This window comes from Pavona decussata, unplaced genomic scaffold (assembly GCF_977016875.1).
Source record: "Pavona decussata unplaced genomic scaffold, jaPavDecu1.1 SCAFFOLD_62, whole genome shotgun sequence".
NCBI lineage: Eukaryota > Metazoa > Cnidaria > Anthozoa > Scleractinia > Agariciidae > Pavona > Pavona decussata.
This window is the reverse complement of record NW_028145483.1, coordinates 157,228-182,441: the sequence shown is the minus strand read 5'-3', so window position 1 is coordinate 182,441 and position 25,214 is coordinate 157,228. Positions and strand designations below refer to the sequence as shown.

Sequence of the window (25,214 nt, the reverse complement as noted above, 5' to 3'; positions counted from 1 at the left end):
TCAAACTTGCATGTTATAAAACATTTAACAATCAATCATTTGTGTTATATATCCATCAAGCACGAGATTTAGTTTGTTAGTTAACAAAACGAGGTGGATGTAATGTAATTTACATTGTACACCAAGCGAACAAGATTAAGCGATAAAAGTCGTGCTCGACCTAATACAGCGGTTTTCAATTTAGTGTCGTAAGTATTTCGTATTTGCTTAGGATATGCTTTACTTAACTCTGTGATTGGCTAACAAAACTCGCGCCAATTTCTTAACCAATGAGAAACAAAGCTAAAACCAATCGTGACTTACTCGAACGCGTTTTTCCCGCGCTTGGAGCCAGTTACATGAATTTCCTTCGAGCTCTGATTGTTCCATTGCGTTGGTTACCTATGTTGTGATTGTGCAGAGTAATTATTTTGCTTTTGTTAATTATTTTCGTTTTTATGATATTCAGTTGAAAACCACTTATTATCATTCCCAAACTAAACTAAAGAAAAGTCAAGAGATCTATTTTATCTTCACTACGCATGTACGAATAGGAAAATCTCCGTTATCACGTTGCTGGTCTATTTTTGCCCACATTATAAATGTTGAACGAACCCAAACATTTTCTGGTATAACCGAAACATTTTCGGAATTTCCCCTTCTCGAAAAAAAAAAATCTCGATCTTTTTGCGTGAGTTCCGAGAAATCAATCGCGTTATCATTAAAAAGCGTTAATATCGAGTTGTGCACCCCAGAAAACCTTCGGTGCACTTCTATGCTCTGGGAAAGCCGAAACTACAGATAAGGGCAAGGCTACAACTTAAGGTTAGTGACAATCTTTGATTGATTTAATAATACTCCCTCCCCAAACCTCATCTGAAGATTTAGCAGCTATTAATTTCAGCGATTCGGAGGGACTATTTACAAAATTATCTTCATGGAAATCGAAAATAAAGTCAAAACTCGAGTCCTTGGCACTGCAATTACGAATATTGTAACTACCTGCTTCTTAGCTTCAGTCCTTTTCACTTGCATGCTGTGAAAAACTTACAAATAGTAAGCCAGTTAACCAGAGGAAACAACGCTAAATCACGTATCCTTAGACCTAGACTTATGTTACGTACCCTAATGACCCTTCCAATGTGGCCTCATTTTCTAATAAGCGCCCACCCTTTAAATGGGTGTATGTAGCACCCTTTATATAGGTTACGTCCCCATGTATCGAAATGGCCCTATACTTAAAAGCTGGTCAACTACGTAAGCTACCCCCCCCCCCCCCCTCCTTCCTTATGCTAATAACAATTTATAAGATACTGTCATAGAAGTCATGGACGAAAACATCTCAGCTGCTTGTTTTACCTTCTCAAAAGTAAGGCATCCAATTCCGTTACTTTAATCCTTTTTACTTTAGGTTTCAATGGCAGCATTTTGACAGTGCGGTGTTTAGAAATTAGAATTTTTTTTTACCATTTTCATGACAATTTTTTTACTCTATCGCGTTAATTTTTTAAACTTGTTTTTAGCATTTCTTTATTTGGCGTCAAATTGGGCGATTGTCTAAATTTTTTTATACCAATCGAGATACCCCAAGATGAAGAATCCAAGACCGTGGCTGTCCAGAATAAATGACACAAATCCCTCCTCGTATGACGTCATCATCCCATTTCAGGTGGACCTTTGAAAAAATAGTTTTGTTATAGCTAAACTGCTGTATGAAGCACACCTTCCCCTCTCCCTCCCCTCCCATCAGGTCTACGAAGCCAGAAAACACCCCGGCTAAATAGCATTAGCATTTGCGTCCATTCTCGACCACCCATCACCCCCCACCCCCAACCCCCCTTCCCCGTCTAGATATGATAGGGTTAAGCATTATCGGCTGGACCTGTTTACGTCTTCTGGGACCGATCCCATGTGCACATTCATGTCATTCACATACATGCATGCGCACATCCCTCCCTCCTCCGCCCCCGCCACGAAATTCATCGTTCTCTTTGAAGACGTCTTGAGGCATCAGTGTTTAAAGTTTAAAGAGGAGGTTTCCTCCTTGTTGTCTGTTAATCTTGGCTGTCTCCCTCAGATAGAGGTTTCGTCCGTTTGCTCTTTGAGTAAGCCTTCTCCTTTCTCTACGTGGTTCGGAGGATGTCGTCTGATTGAGGTGTTTTCTCTGACCGTGGTGTACCTTGTGGAGGACTGGGCTGTAAATGACCTGTTTCGATTACCAGAGTGCTTTCCGAGCAAGACGTCACGCAGGGCCATACGGAATTTATCAGTTAACAACATGTACAGCCAAGGATTAAACGCACTGTTAGCATGTCCACACCACATACAAACAAAGAACACATATCGGGGAAGAGACATATGAAGATTAGAGTTGAAAGCGAGAATGAGATGATAAGCCTGCGTTGGGAGCCAGCAAAGTGCAAAGACAGCGGTAACTAGGACGAGCGTGCGCACAACTTTTCGCTTCATTGCTTCTTGATGTCCCTCGGTTCTGCTCAAAATCACTCCAGGCTTTTTTCGGCGCCACAATTCGCGGATTACCATTCCATACAGCGCTGATATCATCAGAAGTGGAATCAAATAGGTGAGCAGGAACAGATACGAATAGTAACCGGTCAAGCCCTTCTGAAAGTCTCCAAACACGTCCTCAAATGCAGGCTGGCAGTACACTCCTGGAGCTGGTGGAGATTTTTCAATCTTCCACAGAACAGCAGCAGGAATCATGACGATCATTGAAGTGAGCCAGATTACAACACTGAGGACTTTTGCGCGACGAAATGTTGTGAACCCGCGCAGAGGAAAACACACTGCCAAATAGCGATCCATCGCCATGAGCGTGAGGCTAAGAATGGACGCAGCTATGGAAACGTGGAAACCAAAATACACAACTTTGCACGTGATGTGCCCTATAATGCCTGTCAGCCACCTCATATCAGTGTATGGCACTGCCATGGAAACAGGCATGACGGTCACAGTTACCAGTAGGTCAGCGGCTGCCATGTTAACAAACACAAAGCTTGTTATGGTCCTCGTCTCAGGCCTCCTCCTCACGATGAAGATGAGAAGAAGATTTCCTGTCAGAGCAACGAACATTGTTACGGAGTAAAGCACCGGGATCATGATTTCCAACACTTTGGAATCGGAGGTGGGATTATCTGTTGAGGAAATTTTAGACCGAATTAAAACTAAATCAAATTTAATGCACCACTAATAACTGATTTATTTACTCTTTTATTGGTATTGGAGGATTGTCTGTGACGTCATGGAGGCCATGTTGGTGGATAGGAACAATAAGATTTTTCTCCTCTGGGAGTTAACTTCCATTTTTATGCAAAGTATGTGAACAAATTTTTATTTGTTTTGACCACCAACATGGTAGCAATGCAATCTTCCTATACGGATAGTGGCATACAATAGGTATATTGCAAAAAAGCCAAACAAAATAGAGACAATGTATGAATGAATGAATGAATGAATGAACGAACGAACGAACGAACAAACGAATGAACGAAAGAACAAATGAACGAATGAACGAATGAATGAACGAACGAACGAACGAACGAACGAACGAACGAACGAACGAACGAACGAGTGAATGAATGAATGAATGAATGAATGAATGAATGAATGAATGAATGAATGAATGAATGAATGAATGAATGAATGAATGAATGAATGAATGAATGAATGAATGAGTGAGTGAGTGAGTGAGTGAGTGAGTGAGTGAGTGAGTGAATGAGTGAGTGAGTGAGTGAGTGAGTGAGTGAATGAATGAATGAATGAATCTTGACCGCACACTGTTAATTCGTAGAGATAAAACACTGTATTCGCAACCAAACTGCCTACAGCTACCATCTCAAAACGGAACGACATCCATATTGGTTTAATACATTAAACCAATTTATCCTATTTTACTTTTTCAGTGTTTGCACTGTTAATTCGGAGAGATTAAATACTGTATTCGTTACGCTGTACCCGGAGAGATAAAATACACTGTTCAGCTTACTCAACTACCTATTTTACCATCTCAAAAGTGTGCCTTCCAATTCCGTTACAGTAACCCTGTTTTCCCAATTGTTTCTTTTTCAGTGTTTAAGCCGGTTAATTCGGTGCATTCGGAAACTGATAAAACACAACCAGCCAAGAAACAAAGAGCTGGTGGGCATCTCTTTAGTTAGTACCTTCCATGTGGTTGTATCAAGAATATGGCCTACTCGATTGAAAACAATCTAGATAAAGTGCCAGTTCGAGACTGTGGCTTTTGCATTTTACTTGACAGTCGGCCGTATTTATAATACTAATATCCATCCTTAACTTCCTCTCACGCGTTTCTGCCCAAATACTTAAAGTGCAGGCACTGACTTCAGCAACTCCGCTGATCAGGAAGTTCGGATTGAAAGGGGCATAGCTTGGCCATCGTCACCTGCAATCGTCAATTAACCATCGGAGCTGTAACAGCATTATACGCCAATCCACTAATTTTAGTTTATTTTAGCTTATGACGTTGTTAGCCACAAATCGCACGTGATATAGAGCAACATAGCTTCGCCCAAAACAGCATTTTAGCTAGTTGGCTTTGATCGTGTTAGCGAACAGATCAGAGGGTTTTTTTCTTTTTTAAGAAGTCTTCCCGTAGAAGAACACTGAAGTTTTGGTCTGGAATCGGCATAGCGGGACTGTTATGTAAGTCATTTGATTTCTTTTTCCTTTTTTATAGTTTGCACCTTTTTAGTTCTGATTGTATTTTCTCTAAGGTTTTAATCGCTCTCTTTTGTACTTTCGACTACGTGGCATGACCCTCTGTTATCAGTTTTATGGTGGCTGCCCAATGGCAATGTATCGATTTTGTAGGCTTCAGCAACCACTAACTGACTCCGGCATCAATTTGTCACTGAGAGCTAAGCGCGAAGATCATCCGTCTGGCTGCAGTCGTCAGGTTAGAGTAATTACTTACTTAATCCTCTTCGTCCCCTGTGGGACACATGACTAGAACTGTCGAGTGTCGACAAACGTCGACTTCAAACGTCGAGTGTCCGTCAACGTTTCAGTAACGGCCTGATCTTACAACTCAAAGAAAACCGAGAAGCGATATTTTAAACATTTCATTTGAATTTCCGGGCTTCAAAGCGGTTACGATTGCGCAAGCGTGATTCAATGTTTGATCCCCGGATTTTACCACTGTGGGAGAGGCTTCAGCAACCGCCGAAGACTTCAGCATCATTTGTCGCTGACAGCGGATGAGTGTTCATCCTTACCGTCTTCAGGTTAGAGTGCTAGTTTAGAACATATCTCCAAAGTAGTCATGCTTACTATAGCCTGCTGTCTTTGTCTCTTACAGGCTGCAAAAATTAGCGAGTGTTGTCACGCATTAATCAAAGTCAAATCTATTATATGGAGTTGTTAGATGCCGTTTTCTTTTCTTATCTCTTCGTGACTGAAGTATTTTTTTTTTTTTTTTTTACTTCCTGTAATAGATAGTTATTATAAGTTTAGTTAAAATTCCTTAATACAGTATGATGTAAAGTTTATGAAATGATTCATATATGAACTGCGGATGTAGATGAAAGTGAGAAGTGATCATCGCAGTGAATTTTCCAATATATGCAATTGGAAATTAGAAGCCTGAAAAAATTTCAGGCTTCAACGGGGACCTCCGCGTTACCGGTGCGATGCTCTACCAACTGAGCTATGAAGCCACACATTGGGAGCAAGTATACAGTATGTTGCTTCAGCAAAGCTTTGTAGTTTAACGCTAATTCATGACTAAATTTGCTGCAGGAAATTTAAGCAACGCCCTTAACTACCAATGTGCAATAAAAAGAATAAATTATGTTTCGCAAGAATCCGTGTGTAACGATCATAACATCCCCTGCCCCCGCCAGATCATCTTTACCGCTGTGCTCTCCTACGTTTTATTTTATTCACAGTATCAAAATTGTTGTTCTTTTATTCTTAGCAATACTGATCCAATTTAACCCAATTCAGTCCATTAAAAATACTGACTAATAACGTCACGATATTTTCCGTTTTGAGTGTGCTGTTATTGCGAGGTGCGTTCGTATATCATATAAATTCTTTTATTGATGTTTTTTTAAATTTTCGTATTCCAGTTCAAACCCACTCCTTCTAATTCAAGTCACAACTCTACCACGTGCACGCTATTTTGTTTATAACTGTCCACGTTCGTCTATCATCGATCCTTCGGCCTAACCACTGTAACTTGTGGAACTCTGAACCTCAAACTGTGATAAACTGACCTTTTTTTAACAGTTTGAAAATAACGGCCTGGGCATGGATAATTTTTTTGATCACGATAGCAAGGCTTTCGCGGGGGCTTTTTGCCGGGTTACGAAAACTGTCATCTGTGGGCAGTGCGATTCAATTCAATTTTATTCACACTTATTCGAAATACAATACATTTTTATTTTAAGAAAATAAACGTGCAGAGCATTATATTTAAGTGGTTTTGCCTTCTAGGGCAGAAGTGCGTAGTGGCCAAAGGAGCACGGCTTTCGTGTGAACAACTTAGTGCCTTCCGGGCAAGTCACATAATTGGCATAAAGGATAGAATGTACTCTATAACTGGATTGTTTTGAGTGGATATACACGATAAGATAAGACATTCTGATTATCGAAGTGCACAGAAAATTTTATACTTATCTTGCTGGAACGGAAGTTTTTTGCTTTTAGAATCAAACGAATTTACTGGAAATAAGAAGGAAATGTGTAAACGTAATTCACCCGGCTGAAAATCTGCGCACTATTCGAGCTTACGGATGTACAAAGACTACTGACACTCTTTGAGTTGGCATATGCCTTAACAGAAGCGCATTATATCAAGAGGGAGCCCCTCGGATGATTTTCGGCGGAAAAACGCAGGATCATTAAACATAACATAACATAACATGCAAATCAACAGCGGAGGTAGAAAGCTAGCCTCCCACGCAGTCGATTTTAAGGGGAATCGTCATATGGGGAGGAGATAATACGAGTCCCCTAAAAACGACTGCGTGGAAGGCTAGTAGAAAGCTAGATCAAGATAGAAGATAACGATCTTGGCATAAGGTGCTTAAAAAGTTAGCACATTCATGTTTTCCTTTATATTGCTTCCTCTCAAACACCTCATCTGGCCGGACGTCAACAAAATTTAAATGTCATGAGCTGAAAAACGCTGCCGTCTGCCCGTTCAAGGATTAGAGCGCACAAAACTCCCGAAAGTATTAGAAAATGAATATTCAGTACGTGTAGTTATGGCCATTACAGGAATTTGATATTTAATAATTTTGAAATCCAAAACGTGGACTGACGTCCGCACAAGAGTAAGAAATATATTGGGCTCCCATTTGTACGAAAAAAACTACCAACAGTAGATAAAACTGAAAAATTCAGAAAAAGTCTCACGCTTCTGAAAATTCTTGGGGACTTTCGAGAAGCAGGTTTCTCGAATTGGATCTCCTGTTTACTTTAGCTTGTTTTCTTCGTTTTAACCCTTTAAGCCCTAACAGTGATCAGCATCAAATTCTCCTTGTAAAGTCAATGATCATTCAACACCAGAGATCATGAGAATTAAGGATATGATCACCCAAGGTGAATTTTCTTGATATTTTAATAACTTCTCCGCAGCTCTTTTGTAAGAAATATATGGGGGCAAGATAAGAGAATTTGTTCTTTGACTAGTAGTGGTTATAGCATTAAAAGGGTTTATTACTCTCAGCCGCATATTACTTATTTTGTTGCTTCGCTGCGGTCACATCAGGTGCAACTTGATAACTACAGTTTTCTTTCGGTAATGAGCACTATGTAGAGCAGCCTTGTGTTGGGCGGCCAAACAGTTAAACAAATGATAATGTTAAATTTAGGCAACTTCAGTCACAAGATACGCTTCTTATAATTTTTCTATTTATTTTATTTTATTTGTAACTGTGGGTCTTGGCCTGCAAGGTCCACAGTTACAAACGTTGGCTTTTTACTATAATTTTTGCCTGTTTACTCCTAAGCAAATCGCTTCTGATCAAAAGTAAAAATAATTATTGCTGATTAGAAATGTATTCAAAGTTGACGCCAATTCAGCGGGGTGGCCGTATTCTTCTTCTATTCCCAGGTGACTTAATGACACGTTATTAGCGCTTCATATATTATGCTATCTCGACGTTTTTGAATGATAACTAGCTGTTTGTTTAATTAGTGAATCCATAATTGGATGGGCTTTGCAATTATCAATATTGCCCTTTGTTTGATGACACCAAGGCAAATTATTTCAATCACCTACTAAAAAGATAGAAACGGATTTAAACCTGATAAACAGCACAGCTGTGAGACAGTGTGTTAATGTTAAAATCGGTATTGTAAGGCGAAAGATAAAAACACAATAATGTTTATCACCCTTCCAACCACCCGTCAATTCATGCAATTTTACGAAACGGCTATTAACACGTATGTTCCCGGCATACAAAAAAATATATGAACAAATATATTCCTGCCGTACTATTAATAAACAAAGCGGATTCAGCTTCTTAGCTTGAGTGGTCTGGGTGAACGCCCGCCAGTAAGCGGACACTCTTACAATGTTGACGTTTTGTATAAAAAACCATAATTAGCCAAAGTAGGCTTTACCTCGGTGTAAGAACCTTTAAAACTCACAGCAGACTTAAGACAAAGGAAACAAAAACGTCAAATCAATACAGGGAAGGAAAATAAGATTTAACCTACAACACAAAGAGATACCTGTCAAGTTCCTTAATACAACGAGATAACTTAAACCCAAATTAATGGAAACTCAATTCAAATTCAAATGTACTAACCCAATGCTTTAAGCCTCTTTAACATTAATCCCCTGAGTTTTTGTTTGGTTATTTATTTATTTATTTATTTAGTGTGTTATTCGATCGAAATTTGTGTGTTCGTTGTAACTAAATTAGTAGCCAAAATAAGTGTACATTTGATATGAAATGTTCTCAGAATGCTGATGTTCGGCAAAAACAAGGTCAGCAAAATGGATATCATGTTTGGTTTAAAAAATATCTGAGAGTATTTGATAATCTTTCAGTCCGGGGCAAATTTATACGTGAACAGATGTTACGTTGCGCCACTTAAATTTATGTAAACAAGTCGCTTATAGAAAGACGAATTGAAACAAAACCTTAACAACCACTCTGTCAGCTATCGCTCTAGGGTGGATGATTCATTGAAAAAAATTTCGGGTGTTCGACTTACCGTCTGAGCCATTCATCGTCGTTTCTTGTCTGTTGATATAGGAAAGCAAATAAAAAATGGTTCCCTGTTTGGTATAGATTTAAACTAATGCAACCATGGTGAAGCTTTTAAAGCATTAAACATTCATAAGGCTCGTTACGCATCAATCAGGATGTGTCAAAAGACATGGCGAAAACAGGTTAAACTGGTATTAAAAATTATCCGTCATGTGAGACTTGTGAGCCCCAAGATTATCTTAATCCTTAAATGCCTGAACAGGCCGATATCAGAGGTTATAATTATCATATTGTTTTAGTATCAAAACGTTGGATGATCGAGGTTTATATCTTTGAATGTTTAGAGAGCGGACCGACTGCTCACATCTATATTTTACGTGGACTGATTCTCAATTGCGACCAGCTTGTAATTTCTCGTTACATATCACTACTATATCAAGGATAATAGTTGTGAGAAAAAGGGAAATGATCACCAATAATGAGAAGGGTGTTCATCGGGCATAACATAAAGGGTTAAGTGGATTTATTTCAAGCACACGCGCTGTTTATGTACAGTAAATAGATCTCACTCAGTTTAGGAAATATTGTAGCCTTTATAACCGCGGTCATGTAATTTAAATGGGTGTTGAACACCTGCTGTTCTTTCGAATAATACAGAAGAGAAACTGAGTATCGTCCATTTAATTTGCTAAGCTTACGCAAGTGAAATCAGTTGAGCTGTCGAAATACTATTGGCTGGGGAGTCTTTATATGACAAATGTCCTTCAGTAAAAGCTCGTAAGTTCTGCCTGTAACAGAATGAGCCAAGATCTGCAATAAATACTTTGTTCCTTGAAGAAGATCTTGTCCAGACTTGATGTAAGAAAGAAGGTAACGGGGAACCTTGCGCTCAGCCACGGAGCCAAAGTCCCCCAAACCCCCTGCCTTTCAGTAGTAAAGCGCAAAGGTATTTTTAATACACGTGCGAATTGCTTAATGTCTTTAACCCAAAATATCACTTCTTTTTTCCCGATTAAGAGAATCCAAACCAGGGTGCGTAAGCTTCGATTCGAGTTAAATAACTAATCATAAAGATTCTTTAAAAAGGTTTTTTGCCATCTATTAGTTTTGACTTGAAATTAGCTTGAAATAAGCCTCTATAAACCTTCTTAGCGAGCGAGACGGAATCCTGGCTTAACTTTTAATCGGCGATTATCGTTAATCGGCTTTGGAACAACGGAGCCATGATGAGTATATTTTGCATTCATTAGCTGCCAGTTCAAGCAGAGTCCCAGCACGTAATTATCGATACATACACGTCATACGGAAGAAGGAATCGACCAATGTCAAGACCAGTTCCGGTAAATAACCTCCGTATCACGTACCAGTTGGAATATACATACATCAAATTGGGAAAACAGATGAGTAGCGTTTTAATTCATCAGACAATATTTCAACAAGAAAAAAATAATTTATGCCTATTTGAAAGGCCTTTCAAAGAGATTGGCGGGTTTTTTTTTTTTTTTTTTTTTTTTTTTTTTTAATACCTTCTCTCGTTCCAGAGATATTAATGTTTTTGTAACTTTTTTTCCATGTCGATCGAAAACCGAAGACCGTTTCTTTTGGACGTCCTTAAAACAAAAACTGCCTGATTAGAAGTCTGCGGTAAGCGGTTGTATCCCTGTAGACCTGATGTGCTGTACTGTAGCCCTGGCCCCAGTTGTTCAAAGAGCGGATAACTTTATCCACTGGATAGGTCGCTATCCGGCAGATAAAATGTGTGCAAGATTTTCCTAATAGCCCTATAATTTGTGGACAGGGTAAAAGCATATATCAAATTTAAGTATGGAATTGTGTGGAAAACTCGCCTAAAGCGCTAGGTGGAGTATATTTCTCCACTGGATTGTGACTTATCCAGTGGATAAAGTTATCCGCTCTTTGAACAACTGGGGCCAGTATTTCAACTCTCCTGCAAATCGAGCTCAGGAATTTTTTTCTCAGAGAAAGAAGACAAACCAACCGCGAGACGCTTGAAGGAGCGTGTTTCTCAAAAAGACCGGAAATGAGGACTTTGCAAAAGACTGCCCTGTATTCGGTAGGTCGAAGTACTAGACCCTAAATCCCTTTTTTGACATATTCTTGGTTGTTTTCGTGGTAGTTTGCTGGAAGAACATAAACGCAAGTCAGTTGAATTGCATAACTCTTCGTCCAATCTTTGAACATCGTGTGTTGATTTGATCCCGTTGATCAGAAACAAAGTGTTCAGTTCTGAGGAGTAGCCTCCCACGCAGTCGTTTTTTTAGGGGACTCGTATTACCTCCTCCCCACAAAGAAGGTAATACGAGTCTCCTAAAAACGACTGCGTGGGAGGCTATTCTGAGGAGTGGATTTAATTTTTGTTTCTTGGTTTCCGAGCTGTAGTATACAGTCATTTCAACAAACGTTGTCGGTTCAAAGCATGAAGCTAAAAGACAAGACCGAAAGTTGCAAAACATCGCACACAACTGAACTCTCGTCACTGAACATTGCCTATACCTACGATTGTCGTAGGATTTTAAAACATGTTTATCGTATGCCTTTTTTGTGTGTGACGTACACGACAGTCGTAAGCGAGTTGTAGGGTTGATTTACTCGAAACAATTCGTGTCGTAGGCCTGTGGTAACGCTTGTCGCGCGTACCGTGTAAATCGCCCTTTAGGTTACAGCTAAGGCTGGGCCGATTGCGAAAGAGACGATACCCGTTATTCAATGTCGATATTGGGCTTTCTATAAAAATTATTGATATTAATAAGAGATATCAGTCGTCCCGATACTTCGCACGTGACCACTTGTATTTGACAGGTCACGGGCCCTTGATTTTTGAATGGAGTGTAACTTTTTTTCGTCCCAATTATGTCACTGTTTTCTTTCACAAAACTGAAATTCACGAGAATTCTTATGTAGTTCTGCACAAAATAGATTATTCTTCCTGTCTAATTATGTCCTGTTGATACTTCGCGGTTCGAACTCAACAGCTTTGATAGGCGCTTAGTTTGCAATGCAGCTGTATTATTTTAGTTGAGCGTAATAGCCGCCATCTTGGATGTTTAAAGAAGAAGAAGATTGGGGAACATGGCATGGCGGCTAACCGAGATGCTGGCTTTCGCGCGCGGCCCAAAAAGCTTGCATTGCAGGATAATAGTAAATACGTGCCCTCTATTCGTCTGTCACAGCCTTGAACGATGACGGTGAATATCGTCATCGTATCGGATCGATTTGAAAAACCGGTATTTACCTCCCGGGTTACCTTCATAACAAAACTAATATGACAGGAGACTGGAGAGCGCGTTGGCGCACCGTGGCGGCATGCCATTGATTTAAAGCGAGATTAGGCTGATCTTGTGGCTTAGCGGATTAAATTGGCGGATAAAATAATTTAAACAATTAGCACGCTACAAAGCAAATCACGCTATTCATCACACATATTGTAACCTGCCTTTTGGCTCCTACTGTGACCAGCATAGGATTTGTCCTTACCAGATCACTACTTGATCAAGCACACAAATCGTGTGAATAAAGAAAATTATCGCCGAAAATATGCCTTGATTTGATAATGATGTGACAATGTTGTGAGAAATATATGGAGAAGGGTGAGGAGACTATTCATGTGGATCTTGGGGCCAGTTAGTCTTCTCTCCAGTTCTTTTCCTTCTGCGAAATTTCGTTCATCGAGCGCTATTTGTTTTTCTGGCTATCCCCAGTTTGGATGTTTGAAACACGTTACAAATCTGAGATAAGTCAGTTAAAGGTTCTAAGTGCCAAGAATTTTTAACTACAGATGCAAAGTTAGTGTTGTGGATTCCGAAGTTGTCATACTGCTCAAGAGCATGAGTCATTTCATGGTCAGACATTAGTGATTGGAATGATCAGAGTTTACACTTCTATCCACGATTTCATCGACGCTGTCGAAAACAGAAACAATTTATGTGGTTTGACAATGGGACGCCGTTAAATGAAAATTTCTGCCGCCTGTGGTCAAGTGTTTATCTTTCTGAAAGATCATTTCTCTTTGTAGTGTTTCTGAGCTCTTTCAAGTTGTCTTTGATCGTTCGACAACGCAGGAAGTTTCAGCAAATTTTAATTTAAAAAGGTAAAATATTTTTATTTTCGTACAGGTGGCTAGCCCAACAGAGATATTTGTTGACGTGCTATACTTTCATCGAATAATAAACTTCACTTCAAATGATTCCTGTACATTGACGAAACATTTGAAAATAATTTATTGGCATGACATATCCAGTGACCTCAAATGCTGCCCCTTTGACAGGTAACTCCCTGCTGCACGTAAATTAAAGATTTTACTGTTGTTCGAGGAAATGACAGCAACATTCAGTCAACTTTGAAAATATCCCGATGAAAAGAAGACACAGAAGAGATTCTATATTATTGAGCTTAAATCTACAAAAGGGTAAATTAATTATTGTGTTCGTTGACACAGTCAAATACATATTTGTGTAGCTGTTCTGAAAATCGCCCGATGAAGCTGAACACTAACTACGGTTGAGCCATAGAGATTAACGAGGAACCACATGGGAATAAACCTAACGGGGAAATGTTTGACTCTCGCATCTGTGAATCAGTTTACAGCGCCCAGACATTTTATGATTTGCTTGTAAAGTGCGCAGAGAGGTAACCAGAAAACAGATCAGGGCAGCTATTGATTATCACAATGAATTATGTTTATAGAACTCAAGAATAGTGGGCTTACCGTCAGAAGAATTCAAAGACATTGCTCTTTCCTTTTGTGTGTCGAAATCTCGCAAAACTGGTACAAGTTACAGACACACCAAAAATTGATCAATTGGAGTACGTGTCGACCTTAGACAACTTGAGTGTCATAAACTAACCCGCTACAATGATCGGTTTCATTATCAGTTTATTAAAGTGTACATTTCTAATCTGACTTGAAAGGTAAAGTCAACAGGAAACGGCTGCTGCCTTCATGATAAGAGATTGCCATCTGTTAGATAGTTATCGTGACTGAGTACAGTGTATTTTATGCAGAACAAATCAACTAGCAAAAGACAATTGACAGATTATTGACCCAGGGCCAGGGCTTATTGACTTGAAAAATAAATCCCATTATTTTAATTTGGATTTGCTTTAAAGATATTAAACCATATTTCCTGGATATTTAATTTAAAATCTCTTACAGTACTCCTTCGTAACGAGAAGCCCACTCTGCTGTCTTTAAATTAAATTCCTTTTAAGGTGGGGCTCTACCTGAATTTGAGTGAAATTTGAAAAGGTTTTAAGAATGGATAGAAGACAGAAAACACTAACAGACAGTCGATAACCACGCAAGAGCACCCCAGAGTGCTAGTGGACTAAATTGGTATCCGTCTATTAATTATTAACTACAAATTCTAATTTTAAAACTTCACTAAAATCTTCAACATTTCTTATTTCTTTTAATTTTACCAATCCTTCAAGAAAAATTATTTCCTTCCAAATATACCTAAAAATCACCCAAAAATTCATAAAACACCCCAAATCATTGATTTGTGTTATGAATGGAGGGTTTTTGTATTGCTTGAAATGCAAACAAGATATTTCCATTTGACCGATTTCAAGCGGCGTGAAGACGGCTTTCAGGTGAACCCCCACCTTAAGGGGCAATCAGTGTCAGGAAGATTTTGCTCAATGTTGGTCAAAAATGCTCATATATTTGAGAAAGAACCCCGCAAAATTACTCTTTGAACACTGGGAGAAAAATAGATATGAATTGATTTCTCTGAGGAAGATAAACTATAATCATTTTTTAAGCCAAACTTCACAGGAAGAACTTGAACAAATTGGCCAAGTTTTGCACGTTGCAATTGCAATCCATTTCCACCTCCGAGCCATCTGCGGACAAAAATGAATGATACTAGTTTCTGAGCCTAGTAGGGTTATTTTTGACAAAATCGAACCATTTTTGAATGCTCCCATCAACATAAATCGTTTTTTTACGCTATTTAAAGTGACACTAAGAATAGGTGACACTGCCCCTTTAATTTTTTCCGTGTGTTGTCGGAGCGTTCTATATATAGCGCGATTGGCTGAGCTGCGAGCCAGCTGAGAAAAATCTGAGGAGAGTACAAAACTGCTTAGAGCAGTGCAGGATGAGGAGTGCAAAGGATAACGTGGAGTAGTGGGTTGGGAAAGTTAATGAACTTACGTTGTCTCGAACTCTCGGGGGAACGAGGTAGATGCTTTCTAATCCTGTCACCTAAAACTGTTAATTAGTTTATTCCTTCCAGAGGATTAATTGTGCGACGTTGTCTGCTGTCATTCCGCCATTTTTGTCATTAATTCCAACCCTCGAAGCTCGCTTCTCGAGCTAATACATAGAGACCTTTCGATTCTAGTACGAGCACGACTACGACAACGAGATTTGACTTCAAGTTTTTAGTGAAGTACTAAAAAGAGATCCCCAGGAAACGTCATTTTAGTCTTTGTGAGCGACGCCGAACTTTGTGCAGCTTGTTTTGAATGATGATAGCAAAGCCGCCCTTTCTTGATTCCAAAAAGACAATATCACCCACGTCGCGAGGATTTGCTTTCTCCACTACGCCGCTGTCACAAAAACTCGTAAAATGACTACGGTTGTCTATTTTTCCTGCCAAAATGATCTAGTAGTTTTCACGCCTGCGCTCTTCAGTCTACTGGAAAAACTGAATCTAAAGGTCTCTCTTTGTCAGTTGAGTAACATGGAGCATCAAACATAGTAAATACAATGAGCCTAAAGTGGAGGAACCACCAAAGTGAGGGACCTTTTCAGTTCAGGTGAAACGAACAGCGGATTAGTTATAACTTCGTTCCACTGGGATGGGAAGATGGAAGACGAGGAACGAGGTTGCTTTCGTTCCAGTGTTGCTGAACGACATTTTCATGTTACGGTTTTTGTTTTCATTCTTGTTTCTTGATGTCAGAGGGATAGCTGTATTCAGCTGGTGCAGATGTTTCAGATCCCAAAAACAAGTAATACAGTTTTATTGATCATGACTGCGCAAGCGTAGGTAACCTGACGTAAGTGTCTCCGAACATGGGTGTCATTAGGAAAGAAAATTTAGGTTTTTCACATTTAGACTAAGCGGAGTTATTGGCTTGAAGCCATGCAGGGCTGTATTTTGTATAGGTCACTGTCAGTATCTTAGATTGAAGATCTACTGGATTCGGAATTGGTAAGACATGCATCGTCGGAATACAACCTTGGTGTTGAGGATAGACCACAAGCAGGAAGATCATTCATATAGATTACGAACAACAAGGGAACTAAAATAGATCCTGGGGGACATCGCAAACAATGGGGCTTTAATTAGACATAACGCCGTTTACGTAAGTTCTCTGCATGCGACCAGTTAGATAAGAATGCAATCACTTTAAAGGGGCAGTGTCACCTAATTTTAGTGTAACTTTTTAAATAGCCAAAACCCAGGGGGGACTCTCATATGAAAGGGGCGGGGATGCTCATCGGAAGTTTTGAATTAAACCCCTGAAGAAGACCAATCTGGCCATGCCCAAAATTTTTAACCTTCTAAAAGAGACCATTTTAAAACACAGACAAATAAAAAGGTACAGTACCTTTTCGCGTGCAACCCTAAACGAGACCTTCACGGCTAAATATAATAGCGTTTTACCTAGTGAACACCCTAAGTGAGACCAAAATCCGAAATTTAAATCCCAAAGCGAGACGACGAGCATTCCTACCCCTTTCGTATGAAAGTCTCCCCCCCCCCCCCCCCCCTCCCTTCTTCCCCGGAGCCAAAGCCACATTTTTAGCAATGGAAACACTAAAATAATGGTCCAGGTTTGTTAACAATTGCCCAACCAGTGCACAGAAACAAGTATCAATTATTTTTGGTTACGGATGGCTAGGATGGAAATGGTTGCAGCTTGAAACAATTGGCCAATTTTTACAAGTTCGTCCTGTGCAGTTTAGAGAAATCCGGCGCTAAAGACCGATTCGAGTTTGTTCTTCCTTGCAGAAATCACTTAATAATTTCCTGCCAGTGCTCTGAGAGAAATTTTATGTTAGAGAATAGGTTCTTTGTCAGACATTTGAACAGTATTTTCAGAGCAGTTTTGGCCAAAATAACTCATGCAGAGAAATTGCCCTGACAGTGCACCAGAAGGAGGTCCACTGAATAGAGTTGGATTGAGTTCCTATCTTAGCTTATTGCGGCTAAAAAATAAACTCGTGCTCGAGCGTTATTGCTCGAATCGTGTCTTCAAACCGATCAGCTAGAAATATTGTCAAATCATTAAAAGGAAGAATGCGCTATCTTTAAAACAAAAGTTGGAATATGTAGGTTAAAGATTCGACTCCTACCTATTCGGAGAACTAGGATTTCATTTCAGTTTCCGAGTAGCCTGTGTCACTGACTGTATAACACATCATTCCCATGTATTTTCAAAGCTTAAAATCAGAATACGGAGCTCTTTTGTAAACCTCTAATTTTTACCATCACTGGCATTGTGCATACGCCAGACATTGACATTCAAATCCTAGCAGTATGCAGGATGCTTGTCCCATGAATCTCGTTTAATGGCCTTAGCTCCGGCCCTACGAGTCCCCTGTAGCTCAGTGGTAGAACATCCGAGCTAGTAATTGGAAGGTCATAGGTTCGACTCGTTTCGGTAGTTGGGAGAACTTGGATTTCTTTTTTCCAAGTATGCCTCTAAAAAATACATTTTTCTCTTATTTGGACTTATAAATGGTAATGCATCAGTCAATTCCAGCTGCATGCGTCCACAGGAATCCGGTTTTTTTTTCTTTGACAAATTAAAAGTTTGTTCCATGGGCCAATCTATAGACTTTAATATAGACTTTAATAGTGCCTTCACAGAAAAATTCTGATAGCAAAAGGAGCAAATACAATAATATTATGAGAACAGTACACCGAAATAACAATGTATGTGTTTTGAATAATTTCATATTTCTTTGCCCGGATTTTTTGTTACAGTTTTAATAGAAAAAAAAACTGTAATAAAGTAATTCACGAACACAAAGATATCTGCATGTAGTGGCCAAAAAGGGTCCACAAGCTCGGACTTTAGGTGACCGAACTGTCCACGATGGTTCACAACTTTAAACGCGTTCCCGCGTTCTCTCCTCTTCTTGTTTGCAGTGAACATTTCACCGACGTTCACCTCAAAACGGCAAAGATGATAGCCTTTGACGATAAACCTTATATATTCAGTAAAGCCTCTACCTGGACGTCTTGCGTAGACATTATGACACGGAAAGGCAATGACGGGCTAGTGGGTAATTCGAGTACACGTCCAACGAGATATATTCTTTGCGTCGAGAAGACTGGATCGGAATTTGTTTTACCAATTTCGTCCCCAGTGCTACCTAAAAATGGCGGATGATCGGACAGATAGCGTGCGTGACGTCTGTTCGAGGTTGCTGAGCCAATTGATAGCAATCGATGAACGGGTTTTGTGTGGTTATCGATTGGTCATCGATTGGCCGATACCAATCGATACCAATGAACTAATGTTATTGATTGATCGATTGAATTTCCGATCATCGCCGGTTTCCATCGATTGAATACCCCGGGAACTATGCCACCTGCTTCGCCAAAAAAAAACTGAAGTTTGAGAGAAAGCTTTTTACCTTTTGAATAACAGTCGATCCCTCTTGCTGACATTCAGTCACTGAATCTTTTATTAGTTCACAATATTTACTTTAGAGAACAAAAAAGGGTGTCATCATTAAACCTTTTACAGTTTTCTTGTCACGGTTTACGTGGACAGTACAATTTACTTTTCAGTTCGAAAAGCAAATAGTAAGCTGTCGTTGGAAACAGAGCGTTTTTTAAAAGTTCCTCAGAGATCGATAATTGTTAAGGATCATTCACGTTTGAAATTAAAGGAGGAAACTGTATGATTAAGAGACTGAGATGAAAAATTTTGAAGGTTGAATTAATATACGCCCAAGAATAATTACCCTGATCGAAGCTGTATTATTTTCTGCAGGTTTTTCTATATCTTTCAACTACCTTTTAAAAGTAAACATTAGTTCTCAGCAGGTAGCAAATTTTCCGCATCGCATATTTGTGATAGTAAAAAGTGTAGTCCTGCATGTCCTGTAAAAAGAGAAAAATGTATTCTTGTGTATTGTAGTTTATCAGTATTTGTATACAATAGGTCTACATCAGATTGTAACTGGTTATATATAGCGTGACCCCGCTCTCCTCGAGTCAGTCATACCGCTTTCTACTCGACAAACTTTCACGTTCTGTGTTTGTCAGAGTTCGAATCTATAGCTGATTATTATGCGAATACATGTGTGTCAAAACTCGATCTCAGACACGACTCAGCGCCTTTAGCAGTCAGCGCCAGCGACCTTTGATTTCGCGAATTTTGTCCAAATTACGAGAGCTGAGAGAACTCAAAATTTGCGTTACTCTGAGAAACAGAATCTTGTTGCTCAGACCAGATAACATTTATTTTGTCTTTGTCCACCAATGATACCGTGCTCGCTATTCCACGGATAAAATGTTACCCAATACATTTTCCCTACTAGCATCGTTATTTATGCCCTGAATTTAGTTATCCAGTCTTTTTGAGCAACTGAGGCCGGATCACCGTCTTTATTGGCGTGAGCCATCTGCCTGGCATGTCTCAGCGGCATGTGCGTGTTTAATATGGCTTTGTAGAAAAAGGAAAGATCGGAAAATAAAATATAATTCATTTATCATGGCTGTCGACAGGAGAAAATAACGCATCTTTTTAACCAATTTTTATTTTCATTTTTTTTTTTTTTTTGAATAACCCGCAAAGGTAATTTCAAGACAAAGGCTTGGAATTAAAGGACATGCCCCGATCGGTTTTATACTCTCCATTTGGCTTCTGCTGATCGTTACGAAAATTCGAAGTGACATTGTACAAACTCACATGAATTATTTTTCGGATTAAGGAATCTGAAATTCGCCTTACAGGGCAGGCATCCGCTTTATAAACTTCCTGGAGTACGAGCATTCGAATGAAATTAACCAATGTCAGAGCATGTTGTAAACTTTTTACATTGCACTGAACGCGGAACAACCTGCCAGAATGCGTTGCATGTTTGGCTACTTCTCTTTGTTGTCACTAAAAGCCGTCACAAACTAAACAAGCAAGATAATTTACAATGCCCGTTTTGCTATTGTTGAGAACTTACATTAGCATCAATGAAAATTTTCAAAAGAAATGCAGCGTTTTCCCTGGCGGAGTGATACCAGTTATATTTGCCTGCCATAACCTTGCCAGTACATCACATTGTAACACGAACTGTTAAACGTTTAGATAGATCGTTAGAATAAGCTTAAGGAAGACTCTACCTAATCAGTTGGCTGGTGAGAGAAAAAATTCCTTCCAAAGTTGGTTGCTGACTATAGCAACTTGGGTGGCTAGTTTAATCAAAGAAATGATTCTAGGATTTGAACATATATCATATGCTCGCTTTACTGACAATTCGTTTTACTAAGCTGTTATTTTATATGGGAATTTTAGAGTTCTAAGAGCTTCAAATACTGGCCCAAGCTCAAGTTTGCTTCACGTCTACTTTAAACTGCTCACCAAAAACGTTGGTTATTTCGGTCGACGCCTTCAAGGAAGTTTTTCGTATAAATGAAATATTACATCTGACACATACCTGTAGAAGAATTCATTTTCGTTTAATTTGTAGGTCTCCGATATCAGGCGATTTCAGCGCGTAAATATCTCCCGTTGGTACTTAGCCAGATGTTGTTGAACTTCTAAAGCGGTAGTGTGAAGATCATTGAATGCAGGTAAACAGCTATTAATACGTGTATAGAAAAAGGTAATCAATTATTCAAAATTTATTTTCATTTGGAAAAAAAGCGCTGGTTTAACCGCAGCCAAGATAAGAAAATATTTAATAAACATCTTTTTGAGAAATAAAACAATGTTTTGTGGAAAATTAAAAGATTCTAACAATTGAAGTTTAGAGATAAAGGTACCAATGGGATTATCACGTTTTAAGCTGAATTAAAGTCAAGCTGTTTGTCACTGTATACACTTTATCAACCAAGTTAATATCTGTAGTTCAGTTAAACGTTATGCAGATTCGAGGTGCTTTTGTATTCAAGCTAAAATTAGGGTTTATATTGCGGTAGATTTTACGCGACGAAAAAGCGGCTTCGATCCCTTTGCCGATGTAGTTGACAATCTATTCGTAAGCAATTCGTTTCTACGGTATTATGCCCTCTAGGTACTGAAGTCTGACTTTTGAGTCTCAGGGTAAGGCCGAAATATAATATTTTACTATCCTCTGGTTTTTATTAAGCCTTACAAGATGCCAGGTGAATTTTGAATGTATCTGTCGAGTTTTGACATTTTTTATAGGCAGTGTAAACTATGCGCCTAGTAAATGAAGCATACAGTTTTCCTTTGCAACACACGGTATATCTTGTTTCTCCAATTTTCATCCAAGAAAATATTAAAAACAAAATTAGCGCCAAGCGTTTTTCATTTTACTGCGGGTGCGGCGTTCTGAGCCGGTAAAAGACAAAAATGATAAAGTTTGAATTTGTGTACAAATTATAAACTTGACGCCGTTTGTTATTCGATCAGTGACCTTACTGGGAGGCCGTTAATTAATGATGTACCTGAAATACATGATCTCGGCGGTGTTAACATCAAATAAAGAAATCATATGCCGATTTTACTCTGAAGCAACTTCTGACAAATCTGCTATTAACTGCCCAGACTGAGCCGTTGTCTGCATGTAAAGAGAATAGTTTTAATTTCAAAAAATTAAAAGACATCAATTATTGATAATATTTTTGTCTCAAGTGAAAGACATGAAGAAAGATAAGACGTATTTAATGAACCTTTTATAAAGAGGTTTGAAACATAGCGAGAGGCGTTTACTCTGAAGTAACTTCAGAAATCTCAGTGCTATTCAGTGTCCAGACTGAGCTGTTGTCTGCAAGTACAAAGAATTGTTTTCATTTCAAAAAATTAAAAGACATCAATTATTGATAATATTTTTGTTTCAAGTGAAAGAGATGAAGAAAGATAAGACGTATTTAATGAAAATTTTATAAAGAGGTTTGAAACATTAAATAAGGGAGAGGCGTTTTCTATATAACCTACCGTCGATTCCCACCATATCTAGTTCAAGATAGTCAGTAATGATCCGGTAATAAACATTTGTTAACAGTATCCAAGCGGGAAATGGGCTTGTTGTTGAGATGAGCTAGAAGTAATAATTATTGTACAATCTACAGTTGAAATGGGTTTCTATTTGAGCCTGGAGAAATGAGTTTATGTTGGAAATAGCCATTAGAAATCTACTCAGTGTAAGCAATATACAAGGGAAATGGTTTCTTATTGAGATAGCTAGTCAACTGAAAATATTGTAAGCAGTTTTCAAGGGTGGTAGGTTAGTGTACACAACAGGGGGTACTTTCGTGTAAATAATGCCCAGGGGAGATAGCCAGTAATTAAAAAGTGTAAAGACTGTCGAAGAGAAATGAGTTTCTCTTCAAGATAGCAACTAGTAAATGAAAGCAACTCTTTTGAGATAGCTAGTAGTAAATTACTGCAAACAGCGTCCAACGGAAACCGCGATTTTCTGTTTAAGATATCGGAGAAATGCACGCTAATGAGATGCATGAACCGTATGATAGACATCACAAAGTGTCCCCTAACCTAAATTCTTACTAACACACAAATAATTCTGTCAAACATGAAGTCAAACGAAAACGACAAAAAGGTCTGCCTTATATAAAGTACCCAAAATCAGGGTTAGGTGCATTTCTGGACAAAAGTGAGATATCGAGACAATATCGAGACAGCTGGTCACACGCAATTGTCGGCGCTAATCAGTACCACGAAGAGGTAAAAGAAAAACTGAACTCTTGAAGTGAAGTTAGTAACTTCTGGCGCAGGGTAGGGTTATTTCCAGTTTTGAGTTATTGTAGTTCCTAGAGCGATCTTTCCAAGTCAACAACTCTGCATACTGTATAGGGTAATGTCATTTCAGTCATTAGGGTCCAGCCCCGCTAAGCACAAACACTCCCCTATTCCTATTAGACCTGTGCATTCAAAATTCCCGCGCATCTGTGGATCCTCAGGGGAAGCGGTTGTGCATAATATTTACAACTTTAGTATAAATAGGCCTGTTTATTCCTCTATTCGTTAAAACTTTTAACGAATAGAGGAATAAACAGGATAAAACAGGCCTATTTATACTAAAGTTGTCACGGGACACAAGATATCAGGTTGTCGCCCCACCCTCACAGTCCCCGCAGCGATGGCTCACTTTTGTGGCTGAGCTCTCGCTCCTTTCCGCCTCCGGGCTCGCCTCTTCCCATTACTTATCTTAACCTGTGGCGTTTGGGAGTGAAGGCTCCTGGTGAGAATTTATAACAAGCCTCCCATGAAAGTTCGTGATTAAATTTTCTCCGAGTCCGGCTGGCTTAAACGGATAGCGTGACGTGAGTGAGTGTTTATGTCGAGGGACTATTGGCTCTTATAGTTCACGACTTAATTGTCCCCAAGTCTGATTGGTTTAAATTTAATTTATTACGTGGCATTATATATATCTATTCAGCGGGATTGCCCGGATGTATAGTACCATCTGCGAAAAAACTGTCCGAGTTGTCCTTCCAATTCATTAACAAACTGAGGTTGCTTTTGTGGTATTTTCATTCTGTGTGTTTTTCATTTCAACCTTTCGAATCGGTGAGTTCTCTTGGTGAATTAATTCAAATACAATAGACTGTTTCTGATCTTGCGATTATCGATGCAATGGATCAGGATGCCGCCAATTAGGCATTTTATGTTCTTAAAACCAGCATTTGAACCCAAACAACTTCACTTCTCGGGCGAACTTATTTTAGAAATATTACCTTTCCGCGGGGCAACTTTCAACCAGCAAAGTCTATCGACAGAAAAACTCTATTGTTTGATAAATACTGATGTTAAAATGTTTTAAAAACTAAAATTTCACCAATTCCTTTTTCGGAGTTGATGAGGTATCACACTTTTTTGGTCTCACTTTCAGTAGACAAAATAATACATATTTTTATCTATAGAAACATTAAAAAGTGATTCTCTTTGTCAAGAATTAACCTGTACACAGAAACGAGTCTTAATTGTCGTCGCCTACAGAAGGCAAGGATAAAAATGGATTGCAACCAATTTTTTCAAATTCTCTCCATTTGTACTGAAAAATCGCTTCTGAAAAAGTTACTAGGTTTTCCTCTCCGAAAAAAAATTTCATGTTTTCCTCCTTGCATGTTACTCTAAAAGCAATTTCATGTTTGAACAAAGACACTTTGACAAATAATTATTTAGGACAGTTTTGTCTAAAACACAACAGAATTCCTGTAACAAGCAGTATACCCCTTAGAATGACAGTGTGTGGCTTTTATGCTATTTTTGTATGATGTTAATGTTGGTATATATTTTGTCAATTTTAATTCAAAATGCGCCGTGCTTGTCTACTTCTGCCTTCTAGTATGACGATAGGGCAACAATTTTTAACATTGGGGTTTCAGAACGGGATAACAGAGAAGTATTTTGAGACTTGAGATGACTAATTCAACCAACGCAAACTTTCAAGGTGTGTTCCGGTTCAATACTGCCAGTCTCGAAACCTTTGTCCTTATCTGGCAGATAAAATAATCATTTTCGGTTATTGAAATATTAATGTTAGTTTTGGTTGGCAGTACAATTTATACCGTAGGTAATATAAATTTCTTTCTTGGTTTCGTAATTACTACTTCTGTCATGGGTTATTGGTCGGGTTGCAATGAAACTTGGCATTAATTATGCATTCACAAAAAAATTAAGAACAAAACACCTGACCAAATCAGGTTCCGAATGCAGCATGTTGTTAACAAGTTGGCCCTTTTTTCAGTATTAACAGGCTATATCTATATGAGGGAAGAATTTCAAAGCTTTGACTCTTAAAATAAGCAAACAAATGTCGCTATAGCGTCATGTTTGTTTTTAAAAGCAATTAGTTGTATTTACAAAATTTATTGACATTCAAACCGCCTT

General features: G+C 38.8%; 2 protein-coding genes across 7 annotated transcripts in view; one reads left to right on the top strand and one right to left on the bottom strand.

The window, feature by feature from the left end:
* Positions 1 to 1,840: 1,840 nt before the first annotated feature.
* The window catches only part of LOC146478821 (orexin receptor type 2-like), a 30,266-nt gene continuing 6,892 nt past the window's right edge, over positions 1,841 to 25,214 (bottom strand). The window contains exons 1-2 of one of the 4 annotated variants that reach the window (XM_085111552.1): positions 20,833 to 20,957; positions 1,841 to 3,134 (exon numbers count right to left, since the gene is read on the bottom strand). In XM_085111552.1, coding sequence (XP_084967678.1) covers positions 2,053 to 3,134; positions 20,833 to 20,848 — 1,098 coding nt within the window. In that variant the 5' untranslated portion in view covers positions 20,849 to 20,957 and the 3' untranslated portion in view covers positions 1,841 to 2,052. Of the gene's footprint in view, positions 3,135 to 9,192; positions 9,842 to 13,914; positions 14,057 to 20,832; positions 20,958 to 25,214 lie in introns of those variants that run through there. The other 3 variants (XM_085111550.1, XM_085111551.1, XM_085111553.1) reach the window with 3 other exon arrangements.
* LOC146478820 (neuropeptide Y receptor type 2-like) overlaps positions 20,864 to 25,214 on the top strand; it is a 37,176-nt gene continuing 32,825 nt past the window's right edge. For all 3 annotated transcript variants that reach the window (XM_085111554.1, XM_085111560.1, XM_085111559.1), the window contains exon 1: positions 20,864 to 20,968. The gene's annotated coding sequence lies outside the window, so the exon portion shown is untranslated. The remainder of the gene's footprint in view (positions 20,969 to 25,214) is intronic.